Here is a 27,682-nt window from a genome sequence, read left to right as displayed (position 1 = left end):
GCAGCATTCACAATCCTGCTTTCATTTTCAGAATATTAAATATACATGAGGAATAATCAGTCTCAGCCCCACTGAAAGTCTGCTGCTCAAAGTATCCCAATTCTCCTTGCAGAAGCAATAAAGTATTCATAACTTCCCTAAATCAGCAAAAATTCTTCCCAATACCGAACGGAAAGTGTACCTTGACAGTCTCCGGAGGAAAATGTACGACGAGGGTAGTGGAGACACTGACGGGGGAGGAGGCGGCGGCATTGTGGGCCTCACAGCGGTACTGGGCTCCGTTGTCTTGTGGCTCAGCCAAGATCTCCATCTCTGCTGAACTCTCGTCGTCGATACTGTGCTTCTGGGAGGGGATCTTCTGCCCGTTGCGGTACCACTGGAGATGCGCTGGAGGATTGCCGCCCCTCGACACACAAGTGATTCGCTGCAGGCTCCCCACGCGGATCCCAGATCCTTCGCTATATCCGTGGAGGATCGGCGGCTGCGGGGGTCCTGTGAAGGAGAAAAATGTGCCAAAAAAGAATCGTTAGTCAGCTTTCGATTTTTCCGTAAAATATGAGGCTGTGAGATAATCTTGATGTACCCAGGAAGCGGGTAAAAAGTGTGAAATGAAGAGAAGAGTCATGACTCTGTAAGACTGCATGCACACGAGTATCGAAGATGAAGGGAATATAGACAGCAACTAAAATATACAGCATCATATCAGCCACTAGCCTGGTAAAGGCAAGCATGTTAAGCCTTCACCTGGGAGACTGAAAAATCACTGAAAAAGAATAGACTTCCTACTTTCATGCCGTAAATCTCCCGTCAATCCCACATTTTTTTATCCATCTCCACTTTCAGCTACTTCAAGAACTCTTCCTTACAGGGTCTTACTTCAAAAATTACGACTTCTGCTTCTTCGCATTGCTTAAGTATAATGTTAAGATTAAAGTAAATAATAAAAGTGAATGACAGGAATGTAGTCAGAAGCCTGAATAGGTCTATCACTCACTTATAAAAAATAAGTATGTTTATTGAGCAACTTGTCATGCGTTCACATGACAAGTAATTTTATGGAACATCTTGTGTTTAAATGTCCACTAACTGAGACATACAGACTGTATAACAACCTGCGATAATTTCAAGGTATCTAATTAAGATACCCAAGACACCAAACACATGCAAATATCCCAATTCTGCTTATAAGAGAAGACAATTGTAGACACAGATGCATATGATCTTGCGCTGTTGTCCAAAAGATAAATATGAAATACACTCCTCCCTGTGTGTGTGTGTGTGTGTGTGTGTGTGTGTGTGTGTGTTTTGTATCGTCCTTTAACCTTCTCTTTCTTATATTTCTTTCCATCAAGTACTGCTTTACACCAGCTTCCATAGACGAACCTTGCCCTTTCCTCTCTTCTCTCTCTTGCTCATTACCCTTTTCCTCTTTCTTTTACCTCTTCTTCGCTTCTGTTCATCCCTTCTATCATTCTTCCCTCCGCTCCACCCATCCCTCTGGCTGTGGTTCGCTATCCCTCTTCTAATAACGTCACCACCTTCACCGCAGTCACATATATTGCGGTCAGGACACAGTCTAGAGAGGCTAGTTTTTTTTTTTTTTTGTACCCTTGGGTCGCCAGAGATGTTATCAGCTTGTTAAAACCTCGTTAAGCTGAGAAAGGGAGGAGCTTTTAAAAGGTTACTCTGATAAGCGATTTCAGTGGACTGCAGCCATTTGAAAGACAGAGAGGGCAGAAAAAGGAGCTTTATTAAGACGTTTCTCTCAACGAGAGCTTTTAAAGCGAAACTCTCGTTCTATTACGTATTAGCAACTCAGTCTTTCAAACAGTTTGTGATGGATATGTGGGCCAGCGGGCCACCAGCAGCAACAGCCTGGCTGACCAGGCAAGTACAAAGGTTTATTAAAGGCATAACCGTAGTTAAATGAAATAAAATAGACGTTTTCCTGCTGTTGATTTTCCATTAGTAGCGAAAATTTGTTACAGAGAAAAATTAGGCGAAAACAAATCGTAAGCTAATTCTCTGAGTGGACAAAATGGGTCAAAACGTGTGTGTGTGTGTGTGTGTGTGTGTGTGTGTGTGTGTGTGTGTGTGTGTGTGTGTGTGTGTGTGTGTGTGTGTGTGTGTGTGAGAGAGAGAGAGAGAGAGAGGAGAGAGAGAGAGAGAGAGAGAGAGAGAGAGAGAGAGAGAGAGAGAGAGAGAGAGAGAGAAAGGTTACTCTGCTGCTGATCTGTTGTTAAACCTCTCCACTAAGTGGCACCAGTCATTGGATGAATCCAAAGTCAGCTGTGTGGTAGTACTGGACATTGCTGGTGCTTTCGACCGGGTGTGGCACCAGGGCCTCTTAGCAAAACTTCAAGCACTGGGAATTGCAGGCTCTACACTATGTCTCCTCAGTGATTACCTTCATGGTAGATCTCTAAGTGTAGTTCTCAATGGAACGGAATCAGCAAGACATCCTATTGGGGCAAGTGTTCCACAAGGAAGCGTGCTGGGACCATTGTTATGGAATGTCTGCTTCAACGACCTTATTCATCTCGTCCCAGAATCACATGCATATGCAGACGACTGTACACTGATATTCACTTACCCAAGAGAAGAAATGCCAGCAGCTCTAGGCTACATCAATCACCAGCTAAGAGCTATATCAGTTTGGGGAAATAGATGGCAAGAAACATTTGCACCTGAAAAACGCAAATGATGATCGTCTCTAGGCACCAAGATGGTAATGCTGGTGCAGTAGTAAGGATGAATGGGAGAGTGTTGGCACCTGGAGAAGAAGTTGATATCCTTGGGGTGAAATTTGACTCCAAACTAACCATGAAGAACCATGTTGTAAATCTTGCAAACAAGGCAGCCAGGAAGCTTACAGCACTTCGCTGTATCTCGCATCTGCTTGACAGTAGGGGTTGCAAGATTCTGTACGAGGCACAAGTACGCTCACACCTTGCATATGCTCCACTTTCTTGGTTTGCCTGCTCCCCTCTGATCTGCGACTGCTTGACAGAGTAGAGAACAGAGCAAGACGTCTCATCTCTCGCCTGGACCCATCCTGGATAGATCTGTCATTTCAGCAGTGCCTTCAACATAGGAGGGATGTGGGTGGCCTTACTGTTATGTACAAGGCCAATATTGTCGAAGTACCACACTTGGATCCACTTCAAGGACAGCGTGAAACAAGCTTTTATGCCACAAGATGGGCAGAAAGCAGCAACTTCACTCTGGCTGTACCCTTCTCCAGAACATCACTCCATCTGTTCAATGAGGACAAATTCCAACTACTCCGTTATGGAAAACTGGAGGAGATAATAACTAGAACAGAGTATACTACTGACTCCGGCCATACAATAGAGCGGAAAAATAATTAAGGGACCTGGGAGTAGTAATGTCTGAGGATCTCACTTTCAAGGATCACAACAGTGCCACGATCGCACGTGCAAAGAAAATGATAGGATGGATAATGAGAACTTTCAAAACGAGAGATGCCAAGCCCATGATGATCCTTTTCAAATCACTTGTTCTCTCTAGGCTGGAATACTGCTGTACATTAACATCTCCATTCAAAGCAGGTGAAATCGCAGATCTGGAGAGTGTACAGAGATCCTTTACTGCACGTATATTTCTGTCAAGCACCTTAACTACTGGGAACGCTTGGAAGCACTTGACTTGTACTCGTTGGAACGCAGGAGGGAGAGATATATCATAATCTACACTTGGAAAATCTTGGAAGGAATGGTCCCAAATCTGCACACAGAAATCACTCCCTACGAAAGTAAAAGACTGGGCAGGCGATGCAAAATGCCCCCAATAAAAAGTAGGGGCGCCATTGGTACACTAAGAGAAAACACCATAAGTGTTCGGGCCCCAAAACTGTTCAACAGCCTCCCATCAAGCATTAGGGGAATTGCCAATAAACCCCTGGCTGCCTTCAAGAGAGAGCTGGACAGATACCTAAAGTCAGTGCCGGATCAGCCGGGCTGTGGCTCGTACGTTGGACTGCGTGCGGCCAGCAGTAACAGCCTAGTTGATCAGGCCCTGATCCATCGGGAGGCCTGGTCATGGACCGGGCCGCGGGGGCGTTGATCCCCGGAATAACCTCCAGGTAACCTCCAGGTATACCCAGGATGACTCGAGTATGGAACACATTCGTACACCATAATGATGTCAACGAGATAAAGTCAGTTGATCAAATGAAAATGCTGGCCCACAGATGGCTCCAACGTCATCCTGTTCCCTACTTGTATGTCTCATAACAATAAAAATGCTTTCAAATGAGCTGATGTAGGTAACAGCTCTTAGCTTGCCAATAAAGTTAGGAATCCTTAACCTGTAAATAGCTTGTCAATAAAGCTAGGGATCCTTAACCTTGTCAAACCCTGTGTAAAAAGGGAGAGAGAGAGAGAGAGAGAGAGAGAGAGAGAGAGAGAGAGAGAGAGAGAGAGAGAGAGAGAGAGAGAGAGAGAGAGAGACAGACAGACAGACAGACAGACAGACAGACAGACAGAAAGAGAGATTTCTGGCAAGTCTTCAGGGAAGCACCAACGGCCTTGCGAGTGCGAGATTAACTTACGAAGGATCGAGCCTCCACTTCTTGCTCTAAATGGCCCACGCGGATTTAACGCTTTATCAGTCTGACAGGACTTACGTAAGCAAACAAATAGTAGATCCTCCAACGGGAATGGGACAAGCTGATGTTGGTGAATGACTTTTTGATCCAATGAATTAAGAGCTATCCTCCCCTTCCTCTGATCAATCCTGATTACCTCCCAATCGTCAGGCGTCGCATTACCCCTGTGGATTTTGCGCTGCTCCGTGAATGTTGATTAGAGAAAAATAATGGCTTGATACATCTAGGTTGTAGAATCAAGTATTAGTGCTCCTGGGTGTTAATGTATCACTTCATGTGCTACGATCATGTCAGACGATCTCATGTTTAAGGTAGACACAACAATGGTGTTATCGCGACTCCAAGAAAAATGATTAATGGGATAACTAGAACTCTGAAACCAAGAGATTTCAAGCCAATGATGACACTCTTCAAGTCACTTATCCTCGATGTGTTGGACTGCTGTGTTGGATTACTGCGTCATACTAACCGCCCCCTTCAAGGCAGGCGAAGTAGAACTGGAAAATGTACAGAGAACCTTCACAGCTCTCATTAACTCAGTCAATCGCCTAAATTACTGGGAGCGCTTGATGTCCCTCGCACTGTACTGTTTAATACGTAGGCGAGAATGACATAATCTACACCTGGAAAATACTGGAGAAAAAAATTGATCCCAAATCTGCGTGCCAAAATCATTAAATAGGATAAGAAGAGGTTGGCCCCTGGTGAAAAGCAGGGAAGCGAGAGCACACAGGATACTCTACAAGTGTCGAGAGATTACGACCCTTCAATACTCTCCTTTCCTGCACAAGGAGGATTACCAACAAACTCATGGCTCTCTTCAAGAGGGAACTCTGCAAATTCCTCAAATCAGTTCCTGATCAGCTGGGATGTGGCACAAACGGCGGCACTAACAGCTTGATCAATTTGGCCAGCCATTAGGAGGCCTGACCCAGGACTGTGCCGAGGGGCTTGCTAACTTCCTCGTTGTGCTAGCATAATCTCTTCAACTTTCTACCAACACATCTAAGAAATAAAAGAATACAGATAGAAACTTTTAAAAGGTAGTCAAACCTATTTCTAAAACCAGAGTGAGATCAGCCAGGTTGTGATGGCTATGGAGGCCTGAGGGCCACTGACAAGCATCAGTCTGACCTGGCAGGCATTATATTATAACGTGAGCCAATCAGGTTCTGTTCAAGGAAAAGATGCGCCCATTTAATTGGATAAAGAGAACTCCCCCCCCCCTCTCTTACCGGCATGAAGGCACCATTCTAAAAAAGTGACCCGGCAGTCAATGAAATCTGACTTCAGGCAGTATATCAAGAGTCGAACACTCGAAGATCACGTGTGTGTGGTATTGACTATCTTGAGAGACGGTAATTCCCAAGCTCCCGTAGCTGATGAACGCTTCAATGAAATAATTTAATACTTGACGAAATCCTCGTTGCTCTACTAAAGTTTCTCAGCTCAGACTGACAGATTTCAATACTTTTGAGCCCCTTCCTGCATGGTGGAATATAACAGGGAAACTTAGCTGTCATTCCTACTGTGTAACTATCATATATAATAGTGTAACAGCACACTGCTGATATACCCAGCTATGCTATAGAAAAAAACAGTGTTGATATAAGGACTTCTGGCTTGTTAGTTTTCCTCACTTTCAAATGAGGAAGAAACCAGTAACATCTGCCACCCATTTCGACAGTTTTTCCAAGCCCGGCATGAGGTCAGAATTCGTTATTCATTGCCAGGCTGTTGCGGCCAGCGATCTGGCTAATTTTTCCATGTACCGTAAATAGTTGTCCAGTTTCCTCTTGAAAGCTTCCACTTTTCCTCTAGTATTTCTAATATCATTTGGGATAAGGGCGAGTCGTGGATACCTGACATGACATTCCTGCTTTCACTAGGCTTATTCTACACTTCCTCCAGCATCTCTCATTACAGTATTTCTCACTACAGCGAGTGGTTAAACAAAGTAATTAAAAACAGGAGCAAATGAAAATATGAGAAAAGTAATAAGTAATCAGTGTTAAATAGCAAAAGGAAGAAGAGACGAAGGCCATATACGGGACCACAGCCTGGCCATAGAGGAGGGAAGACAAAAAGAATGACCACAGTGATTGTACAGTGGAAGTGAAAAGAGGGAAAGTGACATTTAATTAACTCTTTCTTAAGGAGCCATTGGACTCTCACCAAGGCATTCCTTACGTGTCACTCCACGTAATTTCAAACAGCTTAATTCAATCTAGGATATGGTAAGCAGGAATACAACAAGAACTGGAGAGAAAAAAATCGGTGACTGCTTCATAATTTGCAAGCTAAAACTGCAACTCTACTGTTTTTAGTAGTTTGCTCTGTACAGAAGGGACGTTGTCACTATACAGCCGTTACCATTATTATTATAATCAAAAAGAAGCGCTAAGCCACAAGGGCTATACAGAGACAGCCGTTACCAGCTATTCCTTCAGCAGTCTTCATCCCTAAGGCACGATCCTGTCACCTTCACAGTTTATCCTCCTCACAGCGGACACAGAAACCACGTGCCACAGATTCGTATCATTTATGGTTGAAGCCAAAATAAGCATGAAAATCACTTGTAGAACTGCAAAAACTGTAACATTATATAACAAAGTGGAAGTGGATAATAACTATTTTCAAATGGTGACAAGCTCCATTTGCTTAGATATGGAAAGAATGAAGAAAAAGAAAAAGTGAACATGAAACACAAGAAGAGTACCAAACAGAAGGAAATGAACATGTGAAGGATCTGAGAGTAATAATGTCAGTTACCCTTTCTCCCAAAAAGCATAAGGAAAATGTTACAACAGCCTGGAAAATAACGGGGGACGGGGGGGGGGAAATAACGAAACTTTCAAGACAAAATGACTATGCTCTCTCACTTGAAGTAATGTTCATTGTTGATGGCTCTGTTCAGGGCAGAAGAGCTATCAGAGCTGGAACAAATTCAAAGATCATTTATGGCTCACACTGAGCCAATACAGCATTTAAATTACTGGAAATGCCTTAAAGTCCTAAATATGTACTGGCTAGAGCAGAGGAGAGGGAGATACATGATAATATATGCATGGAAATTACTCGATAACCAAGTCCCAAGTCTACACACTGTAATAACATACTGGAGTGGGAGACATGAGTGAATTTGTAAAGTAAACTCAGTGAACGGCAGGGGCACAGTAAACACAATAAGAAAACAAGTGAATCAACATAAGTGTCCCAGACTTACACCTTGGCATAAGATATGAAATGCTGTTGGAACTAGTGTACACGTCTTCAACAGTATTCTTGTAAATTTTCTCCGCCAAGTGTAGGATCAAACAGGGTGTGACAAACATGTGGGTCAGCGGGCTGCCAGCATCAACAACCTGGTTGACCAGGCAAGCACCCGACAAACCGTGGCCAGGGCCTGGCCTGGCGAGAGCAGTAACACTCTTAACCCCATCTAAGGTAAGACGGTTTCGGGGGTCAACGTCCTGCGGTCCAATCGCAGACCAGGCTGATACTGCTAGCCTCATGTATTCCAACCTATGCATCACAGCCTGGCTGATCAAGAACCGACTTGAATTTGTCACGTTCCCTCTTGAACACAGCTAGAGGTGGTATGTTGGAAATTTTCCTAGTGTATGAAGGGAGTTTGCTTTGATTGTTTATTATTGATATTAAGCTCCCGGCGTTCTATTTTCAGGTAAGAGATTTATTTTTAACCGACAGAAAAAAAGGTCACGATGTGTAATAAAACCCTCGTGAACATATTTCCTAATGTGTTATTTTGTGTCATTACACAACGTGAGCTTGGGTGACAGGGTGCAATATTAGCTCAGATGACACGATACAACTAAGCTCGGACTAGACCGCGGGGACGTTCACCCCCGGAACACCTTGATGCCTTCAAATCCTTCTCATAACATCGTTCGTTCTCTAATGTGCATCAATGCGTGTATTTGTGCACGATCTGCGCAGCCACGTAATTTAGCTTTCTCGTTCGCGGTCACAACCGGATCCACAAACCTTCAATAGCTTAAAATTATTTTAGATTAAGTAACGTCAAGTCAAAAAGGTTTGAATCATCCTAAGTTAGCTTAGGTCTTGTTCGAACATCTAGGATCCGGTTATTAGTTATAGTGTCAAAGGGGTAGCTTGAAGTGGTTGCTTCATTTTTCCCCTTTTCTTTCATCCTCCTACTTTTCGATTTTGTTTTCCTCATAACTCGAGAACCCCTCATTCGATCGGATTCAAATTTTGAACTCATTCGTAGCAACTTGGAATGGTTCTGATAACTTTCAAAACGGTACATTTACCTTTGATATACCTTAACGAGTTACGAGATTTATTCTACTCCCGGAACCAGGCCATGGGCCAGGCTCGTCTGGTACCAGCCTAGTCAATCAGGCTGTTGCTGCTGGTGGCTCGCTGACTCACATATTCTTCACAGCCTGATTGATCTGGCACCTGGTGAAGATACTTGTCCAGTTTCCTCTTGAAGACTTCTACACTTGTCCCAGTAGTGTCTGGTATCTTATGATAAGTTGAATAGTCTGGGGGCCACGAATGTTGATACAGTGCTTCATTACCGTGCCCACAGCACCCCTGCTTTTCACTAGGTTAATTTTGCACTTCCTCCCATTATATCTTGCTCCAGTATGTTGCCATGACAGTGTGCAGATTTCCTCGGTATCTTTCTCCTCTCCATTGAGTACATATTTAAGACTAAGGTGTTTCCAGTAATTTAAACGTTTTTGTGGCTTTATAAGGGTCGTAAACAATCTCTGTATTTGTTCCAGGTCTGATATTTCTCCTGTCCTGAAAGGGATTGTCAACACTGAGCAATACTCCAAATGAGGGAGCTCGAGCGATTTCAAAAGTGTCACCATTGTCATTTCTTCCCTTGTTTTGAAGGTGCTCATTACCCACCCTGTCATCCTCCTGGCTGTCATGACCTTTGTCTTGTGTTCTTTGAAAGAAAGGTCAGTTGACATAAATATTCCCGTCTTTCACGTGTTCCTTTAATTCTATTTGACGGTCCTTTAGAGTTTTGTATACAAAGTTCCTTTCGAGTTGAAAATGGTATAAAATACCGACCTGTGCAACAGTTGGGAATCTTTATTGTTGAAACGTTCCACCTGCGCGGTAGGCTTCTCCAGGCTTATCCATTAACTTCCCGAACTTTCAAAAAAGGTGCCTCCTAATGTGACGATGGAGGAGAGTGAAATTTGAGGTGTAGATTTGATTATTGTGTGTGCAAAATTGTGTGCAATTTTCATCCCCCTTTCTGTACTTAATGGCTGATGCAGCTTACGGCCAGGATAGTACATATTCAGTTTAGTTTGTGGGAAAAATTGTCAAGGAAATAAAAAATTGAAACTTGGAATTTTTTAAATTAAATTGAACTATCTTAAATGTAAAGTAAAAAATCTTAAGAGGATTGTAAGTATTTTTAAAATTAAGTACAACTAAAAAAAACGAGAAAGAGTGATAACTCGTGTTTTTATAATGTTTAGAAATTTCCTGAGTTGAGTGAACCCTTAAACACTGCACGACGCGATGACAGGACCGTTCATTGGGTGGCTACCTTCAATGGTTTTAGTTTATAATTTCAGAACGCCTTATCCAATCGGCTTCAAATTTCAAATCCTGGTCAGGCATTACTGGTGAAGACTTTTAGAGCTATTTATGTGCGCAGGTGCTCTGGGATCAGTTTTATATAGACCATAACCGAAATTGCGTTAAAGTTCCTCTTATGATCATTTTCACATTTCAAGTGTTGCCCAGTGATTAAAGATTCAAATATATACAAAAGTGATACATAGGTGTTGCATCAGTAAACCAAGTCAATGCCCGCGACAAATCTTTCCATAGCAAGCACGAAGCATTTATTAAAATGCTCGTATAAACATCTAAACTATATAAAAAGATTTTCTTGCAAAAAAAAAAAAAAAAAAATGAGCTTTAAAAACGATTTGCTGCTGGTAATGTTGATCTTTGAAATTAATAAGTATTATTTTACCTATAAAACTTGGATGGCATATACACACTAAGCTCTGGAGAAATACACGATACTAAGGATATTTTTACTGTTGGTAAAACGAGAAGTGGCAATTTGAACATCGAAAAGAGGACATTCACATTCTATTTCTCATTGTATACAAATTTGCTGAAAAGTTGAATATTGTTTAACTTGCAGAAGAAGGTCTCAATGTTATTTTGGATAAACTGAAATCTCATCCTCTAAGCACCTCAACCATCAATGATCAGGATACAATATCTGTGTTAATAATCAAGTCTCAGCTCTAAGTAATAAAATATTTTTTTCAAAGCTTCTACTGTATTTTAGGTTAGGTTTTAATTTTCCAGTTTTATTAAAGACATTGTGCTTCGTGCAATAACTAAAGAATCTCTCTCGTGATCAGAAGTCAATGTTTGACTTTACTGGGTTAGCCTAGCTGAAATCTCCATGATGATAATCGCAAGGTAACTGTGACATCTGCGTGCCCTCAAAGCTATTGTAACAAATTTGTATGTTATGTATCCAAAGACTAATTAAAAATTACTAAACCTTATCTCTGGTTAGTCTTACTTAGAAGAAAGTTTACATTTATTTTGCCCAGTGAATATAATAAAATTACCATTTTTCCTGAAGAAGGGAAAAATTGAAATGCTGGTTTTGATAAAGGAATTTGCGAGTTTCTCATCAGGTTGTCCTCAAACCTTCAACCCGATAACTTGAAAATGCGTCTTCTGAAAGGCTTCAAACTTAGTATATTATGGGATATTGATCTATGCGAGATAAATATAGAGGTCGGTATTAAGTAATTTTTATGTCAGGCTAACGTTATCATTCCAAATATACACAATTTACCCTCAAATAGCCAAAAACTGAAAAAAAAATACAAAAAATGAGGAAGTTATTATCTCGAGGTAACGATGCCTGGGTGAAGGCAAACTTTCGCACAATGGATGTGAAAAACATTGGAAAATACACGTACGGTATGAGGTTAACGTCCAGGGCAAAAGGAGCAGCAGTAAAATTTACACGACATATTGACACATAGTGCAATACGAATCCTAGCTCTTCCTCTCATGCTTTATTTTGAAAATACACAGTAACACACACACACACACACACACACACAATAAAAACTCCAAAACTTCCATCACGTAGCGCCTTCATACACTATCTCGCTAGTGGTTGGGGGGGGGGAAGAGTTGCAAGTGGACAGAGGGAAGGAGAATAGCAGGAATAGAAGAGGGGAATTGAGGAATAGAGGGGAAAAGGAAAAGAGGGAAAGGAGGGGAGGGGAGGGGGGAAATGAAAGGGAGGGGAAAGGAGGAAGAGGGAGGGGAAGGGAGGTGGCAAAACTTCCAATTGTGAATCCAATATTTTCATGACAGCCACCAATAACAGCGGGTCCCAGGCACCACTGCTGCCCACGTCAGCGTGTTTGACATTGTTCCTCCCTCTGTCACTGATCCATCACTCCCTCACGCTCCCTCATCACTCCCCTCACGCTCCCTCCTTCCAGCATCACTCCCTCACGCTTCCTCCTTCCAGCATCACTCCCTCAAGCTCCCTCCTTCCAGCAGCACTCCCTCACGCTCCCTCCTTCCAGCATCACTCTTTCACGCTCCCTCCTTCCAGCAGCACTCCCTCACTCTCCCTCTTTCCAGCATCACTCCCTCACGCTATCTCCTTCCAGCAGCACTCCCTCACGCTCCCTCCTTCCAGCAGCACTCCCTCACGCTCCCTCCTTCCAGCAGCACTCCCTCACGCTCCCTCCTTCCAGCAGCACTCCCTCACGCTCCCTCCTTCCAGCAGCACTCCCTCACGCTCCCTCTTTCCAGCATCACTCCCTCACGCTATCTCCTTCCAGCAGCACTCCCTCACGCTCCCTCCTTCCAGCAGCACTCCCTCACGCTCCCTCCTTCCAGCAGCACTCCCTCACGCTCCCTCCTTCCAGCAGCACTCCCTCACGCTCCCTCCTTCCAGCAGCACTCCCTCACGCTCCCTCCTTCCAGCAGCACTCCCTCACGCTCCCTCCTTCCAGCAGCACTCCCTCACGCTCCCTCCTTCCAGCAGCACTCCCTCACGCTCCCTCCTTCCAGCAGCACTCCCTCACGCTCCCTCCTTCCAGCAGCACTCCCTCACGCTCCCTCCTTCCAGCAGCACTCCCTCACGCTCCCTCCTTCCAGCAGCACTCCCTCACGCTCCCTCCTTCCAGCAGCACTCCCTCACGCTCCCTCCTTCCAGCAGCACTCCCTCACGCTATCTCCTTCCAGCATCACTCCCTCACGCTCCCTCCTTCCAGCATCACTCCCTCACGCTCCCTCCTTCCAGCAGCACTCCCTCACGCTATCTCCTTCCAGCAGCACTCCCTCACGCTCCCTCCTTCCAGCAGCGCTCCCTCCTTCCAGCAGCACTCCCTCACGCTCCCTCCTTCCAGCATCACTCCCTCACGCTCCCTCCTTCCAGCAGCACTCCCTCACGCTCCCTCCTTCCAGCAGCACTCCCTCACGCACCCTCCTTCCAGCATCACTCCCTCACGCTCCCTCCTTCCAGCAGCACTCCCTCACGCTCCCTCCTTCCAGCAGCACTCCCTCACGCTCCCTCCTTCCAGCAGCACTCCCTCACGCTATCTCCTTCCAGCATCACTCCCTCACGCTCCCTCCTTCCAGCATCACTCCCTCACGCTCCCTCCTTCCAGCAGCACTCCCTCACGCTATCTCCTTCCAGCAGCACTCCCTCACGCTCCCTCCTTCCAGCAGCGCTTCCTCCTTCCAGCAGCACTCCCTCACGCTCCCTCCTTCCAGCATCACTCCCTCACGCTCCCTCCTTCCAGCAGCACTCCCTCACGCACCCTCCTTCCAGCATCACTCCCTCACGCTCCCTCCTTCCAGCAGCACTCCCTCACGCTCCCTCCTTCCAGCAGCACTCCCTCACGCTACCTCCTTCCAGCAGCACTCCCTCACGCTCCCTCCTTCCAGCAGCAGTCCCTCACGCTCCCTCCGTCCAGCAGCACTCCCTCACGCTCCCTCCTTCCAGCAGCACTCCCTCCTTCCAGCAGCACTCCCTCACGCTCCCTCCTTCCAGCCTCACTCCCTCACGCTCCCTCCTTCCAGCAGCACTCCCTCACGCTCCCTCCTTCCAGCAGCACTCCCTCACGCTCCCTCCTTCCAGCAGCACTCCCTCCTTCCAGCAGCACTCCCTCACGCTCCCTCCCAGCAGCACTCCCTCACGCTCCCTCCTTCCAGCAGCACTCCCTCACGCTCCCTCCTTCCAGCAGCACTCCCTCACGCTCCCTCCTTCCAGGAGCACTCCCTCACGCTCCCTCCTTCCAGCAGCACTCCCTCACGCTCCCTCCTTCCAGCAGCACTCCCTCCTTCCAGCAGCACTCCCTCACCCTCCCTCCTTCCAGCAGCACTCCCTTCTTCCAGCAGCACTCCCTCCTTCCAGCAGCACTCCCTCCTTCCAGGAGCACTCCCTCACGCTCCCTCCTTCCAGCAGCACTCCCTCACGCTCCCTCCTTCCAGCAGCACTCCCTCACGCTCCCTCCTTCCAGCATCACTCCCTCACGCTCCCTCCTTCCAGCAGCACTCCCTCACGCTCCCTCCTTCCAGCAGCACTCACTCACGCTCACTCCTTAGGGGCATCACTCCCTCACGCTCCCTCCTTCCAGCAGCACTCCCTCACGCTCCCTCCTTCCAGCATCACTCCCTCACGCTCCCTCCTTCCAGCATCACTCCCTCACGCTCCCTCCTTCCAGCACCACTCCCTCACGCTCCCTAATTCCAGCATCACTTCCTCATGCTCCCTAATTCCAGCAGCACTCCCTCACGCTCCCTCCATTCAGCAGCACTCCCTCACGCTCCCTCCTTCCAGCAGCACTCCCTCACGCTCCCTCCTTCCAGCAGCACTCCCTCACGCTCCCTCCTTCCAGCAGCACTTCCTCACGCTCCCTCCTTCCAGCAGCACTCCCTCACGCTCCCTCCTTCCAGCAGCACTCCCTCACGCTCCCTCCTTCCAGCAGCACTCCCTCACGCTCTCTCCTTCCAGCGTCACTCCCTCACGCTCCCTCCTTCCAGCAGCACTCCCTCACGCTCCCTCCTTCCAGCAGCACTCCCTCACGCTCCCCCCTTCCAGCAGCACTCCCTCACGCTCCCTCCTTCCAGCAGCACTCCCTCACGCTCCCTCCTTCCAGCAGCACTCCCTCACGCTCCCTCCTTCCAGCAGCACTCCCTCACGCTCCCTCCTTCCAGCAGCACTCCCTCACGCTCCCTCCTTCCAGCAGCACTCCCTCACGCTCCCTCCTTCCAGCAGCACTCCCTCACGCTCCCTCCTTCCAGCAGCACTCCCTCACGCTCCCTCCTTCCAGCATCACTCCCTCACGCTCCCTCCTTCCAGCAGCACTCCCTCACGCACCATCCTTCCAGCATCACTCCCTCACGCTCCCTCCTTCCAGCAGCACTCCCTCACGCTCCCTCCTTCCAGCAGCACTCCCTCACGCTACCTCCTTCCAGCAGCACTCCCTCACGCTCCCTCCTTCCAGCAGCATTCCCTCACGCTCCCTCCGTCCAGCAGCACTCCCTCACGCTCCCTCCTTCCAGCAGCACTCCCTCCTCCCAGCAGCACTCCCTCACGCTCCCTCCTTCCAGCCTCACTCCCTCACGCTCCCTCCTTCCAGCAGCACTCCCTCACGCTCCCTCCTTCCAGCAGCACTCCCTCACGCTCCCTCCTTCCAGCAGCACTCCCTCCTTCCAGCAGCACTCCCTCACGCTCCCTCCCAGCAGCACTCCCTCACGCTCCCTCCTTCCAGCAGCACTCCCTCACGCTCCCTCCTTCCAGCAGCACTCCCTCACGCTCCCTCCTTCCAGGAGCACTCCCTCACGCTCCCTCCTTCCAGCAGCACTCCCTCACGCTCCCTCCTTCCAGCAGCACTCCCTCCTTCCAGCAGCACTCCCTCACCCTCCCTCCTTCCAGCAGCACTCCCTTCTTCCAGCAGCACTCCCTCCTTCCAGCAGCACTCCCTCCTTCCAGGAGCACTCCCTCACGCTCCCTCCTTCCAGCAGCACTCCCTCACGCTCCCTCCTTCCAGCAGCACTCCCTCACGCTCCCTCCTTCCAGCATCACTCCCTCACGCTCCCTCCTTCCAGCAGCACTCCCTCACGCTCCCTCCTTCCAGCAGCACTCCCTCACGCTCCCTCCTTCCAGCAGCTCTCCCTCACGCTCCCTCCTTCCAGCAGCACTCCCTCACGCTCCCTCCTTCCAGCAGCACTCCCTCACGCTCCCTCCTTCCAGCAGCACTCCCTCACGCTCCCTCCTTCAAGCATCACTCCCTCACGCTCCCTCCTTCCAGCAGTACTCCCACACGCTCCCTCCTTCCAGCAGCACTCCCTCACGCTCCCTCCTTAGGGGCATCACTCCCTCACTCTCCCTCCTTCCAGCAGCACTCCCTCACGCTCCCTCCTTCCAGCAGCACTCCCTCACGCTCCCTCCTTCCAGCAGCACTCCCTCACGCTCCCTCCTTCCAGCATCACTCCCTCACGCTCCCTCCTTCCAGCATCACTCCCTCACGCTCCCTCCTTCCAGCAGCACTCCCTCACGCTCCCTCCTTCCAGCAGCACTCCCTCACGCTCACTCCTTAGGGGCATCACTCCCTCACGCTCCCTCCTTCCAGCAGCACTCCCTCACGCTCCCTCCTTCCAGCATCACTCCCTCACGCTCCCTCCTTCCAGCATCACTCCCTCACGCTCCCTCCTTCCAGCACCACTCCCTCACGCTCCCTAATTCCAGCATCACTTCCTCATGCTCCCTAATTCCAGCAGCACTCCCTCACGCTCCCTCCATTCAGCAGCACTCCCTCACGCTCCCTCCTTCCAGCAGCACTCCCTCACGCTCCCTCCTTCCAGCAGCACTCCCTCACGCTCCCTCCTTCCAGCAGCACTCCCTCACGCTCCCTCCTTCCAGCAGCACTTCCTCACGCTCCCTCCTTCCAGCAGCACTCCCTCACGCTCCCTCCTTCCAGCAGCACTCCCTCACGCTCCCTCCTTCCAGCAGCACTCCCTCACGCTCTCTCCTTCCAGCGTCACTCCCTCACGCTCCCTCCTTCCAGCAGCACTCCCTCACGCTCCCTCCTTCCAGCAGCACTCCCTCACGCTCCCCCCTTCCAGCAGCACTCCCTCACGCTCCCTCCTTCCAGCAGCACTCCCTCACGCTCCCTCCTTCCAGCAGCACTCCCTCACGCTCCCTCCTTCCAGCAGCACTCCCTCACGCTCCCTCCTTCCAGCAGCACTCCCTCACGCTCCCTCCTTCCAGCAGCACTCCCTCACGCTCCCTCCTTCCAGCAGCACTCCCTCACGCTCCCTCCTTCCAGCAGCACTCCCTCACGCTCCCTCCTTCCAGCAGCACTCTTTCACGCTCCCTCCTTCCAGCAGCACTCCCTCACGCTCCCTCCTTCCAGCAGCACTCCCTCATGCTCCCTCCTTCCAGCAGCACTCCCTCACGCTCCCTCCTTCCAGCAGCACTCCCTCACGCTCCCTCCTTCCAGCATCACTCCCTCACGCTCCCTCCTTCCAGCATCACTCCCTCACGCTCCCTCCTTCCAGCATCACACCCTCACGCTCCCTCCTTCCAGCATCACTCCCTCACGCTCCCTCCTTCCAGCATCACTCCCTCACGCTCCCTCCTTCCAGCAGCACTCCCTCACACTCCCTCCTTCCAGCATCACTCTCTCACGCTCCCTCCTTCCAGCATCACTCCCTCCATCCTCCAGCATCCCTTCTACCCACCAGTATTACTCATTATCGGCCTACCATCAGCATCACTAGCATTTGCCTTTACGTGTGTGTGTATATATATATATATATATAAGCACGTATGATCTCTAATAAATTTACGTACTGTACTAAAGCTAAGCCCAACCCATCTCATCTTGGGTCATCCTACACTTAGTGGGTGTTGAACTGCAGCCGGGTTGTGGTACAAACACTGGATTGCGAGCGGCAGGCACCAACAGTATGATCGATCAGGAGACCGCCTGGGACTGAACGGAGGGGGCGGTGACCTCCGGAAGCGGCTACAGGTAAACTACAAGTAACCTACAGGTAGTACAATTGAAGCAGTGCATTTCATCATGTTCCGTAGCTGGATTGTTAGCCTGGTCACAGACCGGGCCGCGGGGGCGTTGATCCCCGGAACTCTCTCCAGGTAAACTCTCTCCAGGTAAACACTCAGCTCGCACAATGAGGTCCGTGGTTCGATCCCCTTTACGGGTGGAAATATCAGGACATATTTCCGTAAGACACCTGCTGTCCATGTTCACCTGTCCGTAAAATGGGTACCTGGGTATTAGTCGACTGGAGTGGGTCGCATCCTGGGGACAAAATTGACCTAATTTGCCCGAAATGCTCTGCATAACAAGGGTCTTTCTATATAGTAGTACGTTATTGATGTCAACTAGGCCTGTATACAGTGTACTTGTAGAAATAAATATTATTACAGGCTGGTCGTGGAAAGACAAGCTCCAGAATGCATTCTCAGGCAAACCATGACTGCCTGGTTATATATTTAATCTCTCTCTCCCTTCCTCCTATCCCCATGTCTCCTATACATAATTTTCCTGTGTTTGGAATACGATATCCCGAGAGTTGGTATTTCCCAAATAGAAACTTCAGCTATGCTGGAATAAAACCTTCAAACTTCCGCTACTGCTGAACCCACAATGGAATACTTGGCGATATTCTCATTGTTCTGCTGAAGTTTCTCAGCTCAAGCTGACAGATTTCAGCATTATGTAACCCATCCTGTGTGATGGAATATGACAGGGTGGAAACAGTTTTTCTTCCTAGTATGTTACGATTATGTAAGAGCAGGGTAGCAGCATACTGATGTATCCAATTTTACTAAATACAAAATAAAAGTTTGCCCTCCAGCGGTATTCCCACACACCCCATGTTTCAACATCACTCCCTCCCCTCCTCTTTAACGTCACTATCTCCCTCCAGCATCACTTCCTCCAGATTTACTCCCTCCAGCATAACTAGCTCTCTCCCTCCAGCAACACTCATTCATCCCTCCCTCCAGTATTATAATGGGTTGGGAGAATATTTTATTTTTGTTAATGGGTATGGGTTTGACAAGGACCTGTAAAGTATGGGCCAGTAGGCCTGCTGCAGTGTTCCTTATGTTCTTCTCTACCCCCATCCTCCCAGCATTTCTCCCTCCGGCATTAATACCTCCCCAGCCGCGCTTTTCCTGGCTACCAACCTTCTGTCTGTCTTTTTTATTCCAAGGATCATCGCCTGCTCGCCGAAGTCTGACTAAGACTTCAAGTTTTGCAGTTGGTCAATCAGGCTATTGGTGCTAGCTGTACGTAATGTTGCAACCCCTGAATGGGTTACAATTTATATAATGTATATTATGTATATTGCCTTTTCATATAATTTTATATTGCATATATTTGCGGTAATAGCTAAATCGTAAATATATTGCTTTATATTTGACTTAGTTATGTTGTTAGGTAGGATGTAACACCTATATCATGTGCTCAAAGTTCAAGTCTTGATTGTCTAACTACTGTAATTATCGCTTGTGGCTCGTTTCCCTGCCGGTTTCTGTTGCTGAGCTGCAGCTGTCCATGGAACTATCACGTGATCAAGGGGGGGGGGGGGTGACCACACCTCGCCTGAAGTATTCAGTCTTGGTGGTTGGATGAATCCCTGACAAGTGCCTAAATCTCTCTTATAGGCCCTTGTTGGAAGATCGTCTCTAGCTTTCTTGTAGGTTCTGTGGGACTCTGTTCACAGAACATTGTATAGACTTAGTGATTTTCGATGTTGTACTGAGGTTGTGTGTCGCATAGACACTCTGAGTAACTCAGGTCCTGAGCTGTAGCTTCTGATCTAATTTGTACTGGTATCTGTGTACTGTCACAGTCGGGTATTTTCTTATGCTGAACTTAGATTCAGTAGTATAGGAGTTTTGTGACTTTTGTGGAGGATATGCTGATGGTCCCTACTTAGTGTCGTTATATTATCTCCTTGTTCCTGATTCTGTGTCGCAGTTGCTTGTTATATTGCTATTGGGCTTAGCATTCTTTTTATCGTTCAAGCAGACTGTTCTGATTGCCAGTTGGTCAAGAAGTTGGTTTATTTGAGGACTTTGTCAGTCACTTGTTTAAGTCTAGTCGAGTCGTGAGACATAGCGAACTACTTAGAGCACTTACACACATACACACACTTGTACATATTTGTAATATCTTATTAAATGTTAATGTACCAGACGGTACTTAAGAATTATAAAAATGCTATGTGGTTTCAGCACAATACTACTGTTCACGAGAGAAGTGATTATTATTATTTTGATTATTGATTAATTTAATTTAATATACGCCTAGACAACTTAATAAATTTATTAAATTTCAATTTCTCTAGTTAGTAGCCTACCAGTTGTAATCCTGAAGCACTATTGAATCATACTGAATTCTAATGGATAACTGGACAAGGATACTGACTAATTGTTACGAAAACCCAGTAACAGGCTGGATGCTAGAAGGGCAGTCCTTTCTAGTATTCACTAGAGATCTCTAAGCTTTCAGAATCGCGTTTTTTGTAACAGTAATCACAGGTAGGTATCACAGGCTAACTGGTCAATAAATAACTCATCAAATTCCCTTTCGAAGATACAGCAGTTATTGTTCTGTTGGTAATTTCCCTTATATTTGACTGTAGGGTGGATCCTTGGAGCCTGTCATTCTGAGATCCTTGGATCCTGTCATTCTGAGATCCTTGGATCCTGTCATTCTGAGATCCTTGGATCCTGTCATCCTCAGTCTTGAATACTTTATGGTTACTGACTTGTCTTAGTTCACTTATCGGACCCCAACTTTTCACTAAGGGTATAATGCGCACACTACCGTAATCCGACTCTCGTGAAGATAATTTTCAGTGGGAAGATTCGGAACCAGTTCCGAATTTATACCCTAGGTATAAATCATGGTTCATCTTTCTCTGTGCTCGAGGGTGTAAACAAAGAGATACTGGCGTTCTCAGTTACAAGGATATTAGTGATTAGTAATTAAAGGAATATTTGGTGTTCCCAATAATCCACACACGAGTTGGCGTGGGTAATGAAAAATTTCCGTACATTTCGCGGACCTACAAATTTCCCCCACACCACAGCTTCTCCCACACGTTCCCCCCACAGCACGCCTCATCTGCAGCATTACTCGGGTAACCAGGCAAATCCTCATTCCCTGAGAGCAGTTTCCTCCTCTTCCTCCTCCTCCCATGGCCAAGCTTGTATATATCACTTCATCTGGACGGCTCATCAATCTAGCTCCCGTGTCCTACATTAAACTACGGGGAAAAATTCTATATCAATTCCCAAATTCTCAGCTTCTAGGAAGCCGAGAGGCGCGTAACTTCCAAGATGCAGGAAGAGGAGGAGGAAGCTGAGGCTAAGAGACAGGTAACTTCGTAGACGCTGGAGGCTGAGAAACATATAACACCAAAACCGGTGGACAGGGAGACTGAGGCAATAACTTCCAAGATGCTGGAGGAGGAGGAAGCCGAGATACAGGCAACTTCCAAGATGCGGGAGAAAAAGGAGGCAGAGATGTAGACAACTTCAAAGATGCGGGTGTAAGGGAAGGTAAAAGTTTGTTTACAGAGCGATGTGTTGCCCGATTCTTCTCGTGGACAAGTGTACCCTCGAGTGACAAGTTGTAAAGGCGGAGCTCGACTGCGAGTGCCAGAGGGAGGAACAACAACAACAACAACAGCAACAGCAACAACAGCAGCAGCAGCAGCAGCAGCAGCAGCAGCAGCAGCAGCCAGACCCTTATTGAAATTCTCTGGCGTATGGTTTCCATCATCTATCTTCGGGTGTCAGCGCCCTGGTGCACAAGGAAATTGGAGAGTTGCTGAATTTTCCCCAAACTTCTCCCTCCTCCCAAGTTTATTCTGGAAATCTTACGATATTCGCATCCCAGGGTTCCTTCAGGATGTTCCTGCGTCACCGGGCGCCACATAAATAGCAGGTGACTCAAGGGACCAGAGGAAAAGGAACTATGAATAAGTGCGAAATCTAACCCCCCCCCCCAATCCTCTGAAAAAAATATTTGTCCGAGGTGATGTGTCAATATTCAAATTTGGGTTCAAACATATTTTTCAAATAATTTTACTTTATCATATTTGCTTTTACACGCACGTACGCACGTGCCCCTCCCCCTCTCCCCCCACGCACACTAGTATCGACCAGCGAAGAGTCGGGGCCAGGAGCTGTGAATCGACCCCTGAAACTAGAAATAAGTGAATACAAATAGGCGAGTACAAACACAGGACCTTTGAATCGACCCCTGTAACCAAATATAGGCGAGTACGTACACACACACACACACACACACACACACACACACACACATTTTCCCCACTATGCAAATTTGTCTATTCCAATTGTTAAAGCCGTAGCTTTTTTTTTCTTTCCTCTACCCACTAAGTATCAGTAGCAGCATACTATGCCACTGACATTTTTCAGCCAAACTGAAATATGTAGCAGGATTTTCTTGGTTCACTTGTGATATAATGGTCTAGCCATACGTCAATCCTTATGAGAGAGGGGAAAGCGGTAAATCTGTAGGGGGAGCCGCACAACACGTCAGAAAAAAATGTTGAAAATCAGGTCTGATCCACGGGAATGGAGTGTATATTTAAGTCTTAAGAGTCGAGATGCTCACCGGCGTCGAGGCATCTCCCATGAAAGGTTTGTGGTTCCACACCATCGTTAAGATTTATCAATTGCACGTCACCACCCGGAGGTGCAGGTCGTGTTTTCCCTTTCCCTCTCTTTTAATTGAGTTCAAACTTACGACCCCAAGGAGAGCAGAGCCAAGAAAATAATAAGCTCCAGGCTGGTGGTAGCGTCCCCTGTCACTCACCTTAGGCAATTTTGTGCTACATTAAATATATATTTTACTGGTGGTTATTTTACATATACTTTCTGGCGACATTTTCAATAATCTGATAGAAACTATAGGAAAAAATAACGACAAATAAGTTGTCTTTAAGCAGCCCGTCCCACAGGGCTCGTGAAAACGTGCTGATTTTAACACAGCGTGAGTTCTCCAGAAAGCCTCGCTGCCAGACGTCACGCGCACGGTTTTTCTTTAATTCCCTTATTTATGGTTAAAGAAGTTTCATAGATTTAACCTACCCTATTGCAATATTTAAAGAAGGAACACTCAATAGGCCAACTGGCCTATGCGAGACAAGTCCAATTCTCCCACCGGCCAATGCCTTGACCTAGCGAGGTCAGACACGTCACTTAAGGGAGGAGCACTGCATCCGACCTAGTAGCACAAGCCAGTCAGGTCCAACTCACACCCACTCATTTATTTATCCACCCTATTTTTAAAACTACACAACGTCTTAGCGTCTATGACAGTACTCGGGAGTTTGTTCCACTTATCCACAACTATTACCAAACCAGTTCTTTCCTATGCCCTTCCTGAATCTGAATTTTTCCAATTTAAAACCATTGCTGCGAGTCCTGTCTATTTACATCCCCTTTATTAATTTCTGTTTTCCATTTATACACCTCAATCATATTCCCCCTAATTCAACGCCTTTCTAGAGTGCAGATTCAGGCCCCTCAGTCTTTCCTCATGGGGAAGATTTCTAATACATGAGATCAATTTTGTCATCCTCTTTTGTACGCTTTCCAGTGCATTTATATCCCTTCTGTAATAGGTGACCAAAACTGTGCGGCATAATCTAAATGAGGCCTAACCAGAGATATATAAAGTTGAAGAACAACCTGAGGACTTCTTGCTATGAAGCCAAGAATTCTGCCAGCTTTATTGCGAACACTAATGCACTGTTGTCTTGGTTTTACATTACTGCTAACCAGAACTCCTAAATCCTTTTCGCAATCCGCAATATTAAGATCTTTATTATTTAGTTTATGTGTGGCTTTGTTATTTTCCTGTCTAACATTTAGAACTTTGCATTTGTCTATATTAAACTGCATCTGCCACTTTTCCGACTATTGCAGCAGTCTATTCAAATCATCCTGGAGTGCTCTAGTGTCCTCATTAGAATGAATTGGAGTGCCTATTTTGGTGTCATCAGCAAATTTGCTTATGTCGCTATTTATTCCCTCATCTATGTCGTTTATGTAAATTGTGAACAACAACGGGCCCAACACTGACCCCTGAGGAACACCGCTTGTGACGTGCCCTCATTCTGATTTCTCCCCATTTATGCAAACTCTCTGCTGCCTATTTGTCAACCATGCCTCTACCCAGGAAAAAATTCTCCTATTCCGTGTGCCTTAAGTTTCCTCAATAGCCTCTGATGTGGAACTCTATCGAAGGCCTTACTGAAGTCTATACACACACAATAGCTGCGGCAGCGACCAAGCCTAGTCTGCGCGGCGACCTCCGATCGAGATTATATATATATATATAATAATAATAAATAAAATAATTAATTAAATAAATAAATAATTAATTAATTAATTAATTAATTAATAAATAAATAATTAAATAATTAATTAATTAAATAAATATATATATATATATATATATATATATATATATATATATATATATATATATATATATATATATATATATATATATATATATATATATATATATATACATATTTTTTTTTTCGGGCCACCCTGCCTTGGTGGGAATCGGCCAGTGTGATAATATAATAATAAATATATATATATAGGTAGTGGGTTGGTAGACAGCAACCACCCAGGGAAGTACTACCGTCCTGCCAGATGACTGTGAAACAGAAACCTGTAACTATTTTGCATGATGGTAGGATTGCTGGTTTCTTTTTCTGTCTCATAAACACGCTAGATAACAGGGATATCTTGCTACTCCTACTTACACTTTGGTCACACTTCACAGACACGCACATGCATATATATATACATACATCTAGGTTTTTCTCCTTTTTCTAAATAGCTCTTGTTCCTCTTTATTTCTTCTATTGTCCATGGGGAAGTGGAAAAGAACCTTGCCTCCGTAAGCCATGCGTGTCGTATGAGGCGACTAAAATGCCGGGAGCAATGAGCTAGTAACCCCTTCTCCTGTAGACATTTACTAAAAAAGAGAAGAAGAAAAACTTTATAAAACTGGGATGCTTAAATGTGCGTGGATGTAGTGCGGATGACAAGAAACAGATGATTGCTGATGTTATGAATGAAAAGAAGTTGGATGTCCTGGCCCTAAGCGAAACAAAGCTGAAGGGGGTAGGGGAGTTTCGGTGGGGGGAAATAAATGGGATTAAATCTGGAGTATCTGAGAGAGTTAGAGCAAAGGAAGGGGTAGCAGTAATGTTGAATGATCAGTTATGGAAGGAGAAAAGAGAATATGAATGTGTAAATTCAAGAATTATGTGGATTAAAGTAAAGGTTGGATGCGAGAAGTGGGTCATAATAAGCGTGTATGCACCTGGAGAAGAGAGGAATGCAGAGGAGAGAGAGAGATTTTGGGAGATGTTAAGTGAATGTATAGGAGCCTTTGAACCAAGTGAGAGAGTAATTGTGGTAGGGGACCTGAATGCTAAAGTAGGAGAAACTTTTAGAGAGGGTGTGGTAGGTAAGTTTGGGGTACCAGGTGTAAATGATAATGGGAGCCCTTTGATTGAACTTTGTATAGAAAGGGGTTTAGTTATAGGTAATACATATTTTAAGAAAAAGAGGATAAATAAGTATACAAGATATGATGTAGGGCGAAATGACAGTAGTTTGTTGGATTATGTATTGGTAGATAAAAGACTGTTGAGTAGACTTCAGGATGTACATGTTTATAGAGGGGCCACAGATATATCAGATCACTTTCTAGTTGTAGCTACACTAAGAGTAAAAGGTAGATGGGATACAAGGAGAATAGAAGCATCAGGGAAGAGAGAGGTGAAGGTTTATAAACTAAAAGAGGAGGCAGTTAGGGTAAGATATAAACAGCTATTGGAGGATAGATGGGCTAATGAGAGCACAGGCAATGGGGTCGAAGAGGTATGGGGTAGGTTTAAAAATGAAGTGTTAGAGTGTTCAGCAGAAGTTTGTGGTTACAGGAAAGTGGGTGCGGGAGGGAAGAGGAGCGATTGGTGGAATGATGATGTGAAGAGAGTAGTAAGGGAGAAAAAGTTAGCATTTGAGAAGTTTTTACAAAGTAGAAGTGATGCAAGGAGGGAAGAGTATATGGAGAAAAAGAGAGAGGTTAAGAGAGTGGTGAAGCAATGTAAAAAGAGAGCAAATGAGAGAGTGGGTGAGATGTTATCAACAAATTTTGTTGAAAATAAGAAAAAGTTTTGGAGTGAGATTAACAAGTTAAGAAAGCCTAGAGAACAAATGGATTTGTCAGTAAAAATAGGAGAGTTATTAAATGGAGAGTTAGAGGTATTGGGAAGATGGAGGGAATATTTTGAGGAATTGTTAAATGTGGATGAAGATAGGGAAGCTGTGATTTCGTGTATAGGGCAAGGAGGAACAACATCTTGTAGGAGTGAGGAAGAGCCAGTTGTGAGTGTGGGGGAAGTTCGTGAGGCAGTAGGTAAAATGAAAGGGGGTAAGGCAGCCGGGATTGATGGGATAAAGATAGAAATGTTAAAAGCAGGTGGGGATATAGTTTTGGAGTGGTTGGTGCAATTATTTAATAAATGTATGGAAGAGGGTAAGGTACCTAGGGATTGGCAGAGAGCATGCATAGCTCCTTTGTATAAAGGCAAAGGGGATAAAAGAGAGTGCAAAAATTATAGGGGGATAAGTCTGTTGAGTATACCTGGCAAAGTGTATGGTAGAGTTATTATTGAAAGAATTATGAGTAAGACGGAGAATAGGAGAGCAGATGAACAAGGAGGCTTTAGGAAAGGTAGGGGGTGTGTGGACCAGGTGTTTACAGTGAAACATATAAGTGAACAGTATTTAGATAAGGCTAAAGAGGTCTTTGTGGCATTTATGGATTTGGAAAAGGCGTATGACAGGGTGGATAGGGGGGCAATGTGGCAGATGTTGCAGGTGTATGGTGTAGGAGGTAGGTTACTGAAAGCAGTGACGAGTTTTTAGGAGGATAGTGAGGCTCAAGTTAGAGTATGTAGGAAAGAGGGAAATTATTTCCCAGTAAAAGTAGGCCTTAGACAAGGATGTGTGATGTCACCGTGGTTGTTTAATATATTTATAGATGGGGTTGTAAGAGAAGTAAATGCGAGGGTCTTGGCAAGAGGCGTGGAGTTAAAAAGATAAAGAATCACACAAAGTGGGAGTTGTCACAGTTGCTCTTTGCTGATGACACTGTGCTCTTGGGAGATTCTGAAGAGAAGTTGCAGAGATTGGTGGATGAATTTGGTAGGGTGTGCAAAAGAAGAAAATTGAAAGTGAATACAGGAAAGAGTAAGGTTATGAGGATAACAAAAAGATTAGGTGATGAAAGATTGGATATCAGATTGGAGGGAGAGAGTATGGAGGAGGTGAATGTATTCAGATATTTGGGAGTGGACGTGTCAGCGGATGGGTCTATGAAAGATGCGGTGAATCATAGAATTGATGAGGGAAAAAGGGTGAGTGGTGCACTTAGGAGTCTCTGGAGACAAAGACCTTTGTCCTTGGAGGCAAAGAGGGAAATGTATGAGAGTATAGTTTTACCAACGCTCTTATATGGGTGTGAAGCATGGGTGATGAATGTTGCAGCGAGGAGAAGGCTGGAGGCAGTGGAGATGTCATGTCTGAGAGCAATGTGTGGTGTGAATATAATGCAGAGAATTCGTAGTTTGGAAGTTAGGAGGTGCGGGATTACCAAAACTGTTGTCCAGAGGGCTGAGGAAGGGTTGTTGAGGTGGTTCGGACATGTGGAGAGAATGGAGCGAAACAGAATAACTTCAAGAGTGTATCAGTCTGTAGTGGAAGGAAGGCGGGGTAGGGGTCGGCCTAGGAAAGGTTGGAGGGAGGGGGTAAAGGAGGTTTTGTGTGCGAGGGGCTTGGACTTCCAGCAGGCATGCGTGAGCGTGTTTGATAGTGAATGGAGACAAATGGTTTTTAATACTTGA

At 46.2% G+C, this 27,682-nt stretch overlaps 1 protein-coding gene across 1 annotated transcript in view; it reads right to left on the bottom strand.

The window, feature by feature from the left end:
- Window positions 1–27,682, bottom strand: part of LOC128688793 (nephrin) — a gene marked incomplete at its 3' end in the record, with an annotated part of 745,578 nt that overhangs the window by 114,025 nt on the left and 603,871 nt on the right. Inside the window, 1 exon segment of the mRNA XM_070085373.1 lies at window positions 182–492. Within this exon segment, the coding sequence (XP_069941474.1) occupies window positions 182–492 (311 nt within the window).

This window comes from Cherax quadricarinatus, chromosome 16 (genome assembly GCF_038502225.1).
Source record: "Cherax quadricarinatus isolate ZL_2023a chromosome 16, ASM3850222v1, whole genome shotgun sequence".
In the NCBI taxonomy this organism is placed as follows: Eukaryota; Metazoa; Arthropoda; class Malacostraca; order Decapoda; family Parastacidae; genus Cherax; species Cherax quadricarinatus.
The sequence above is the reverse complement of the archived record's forward strand: the minus strand, read 5'-3'. Positions and strand labels throughout refer to the sequence as shown.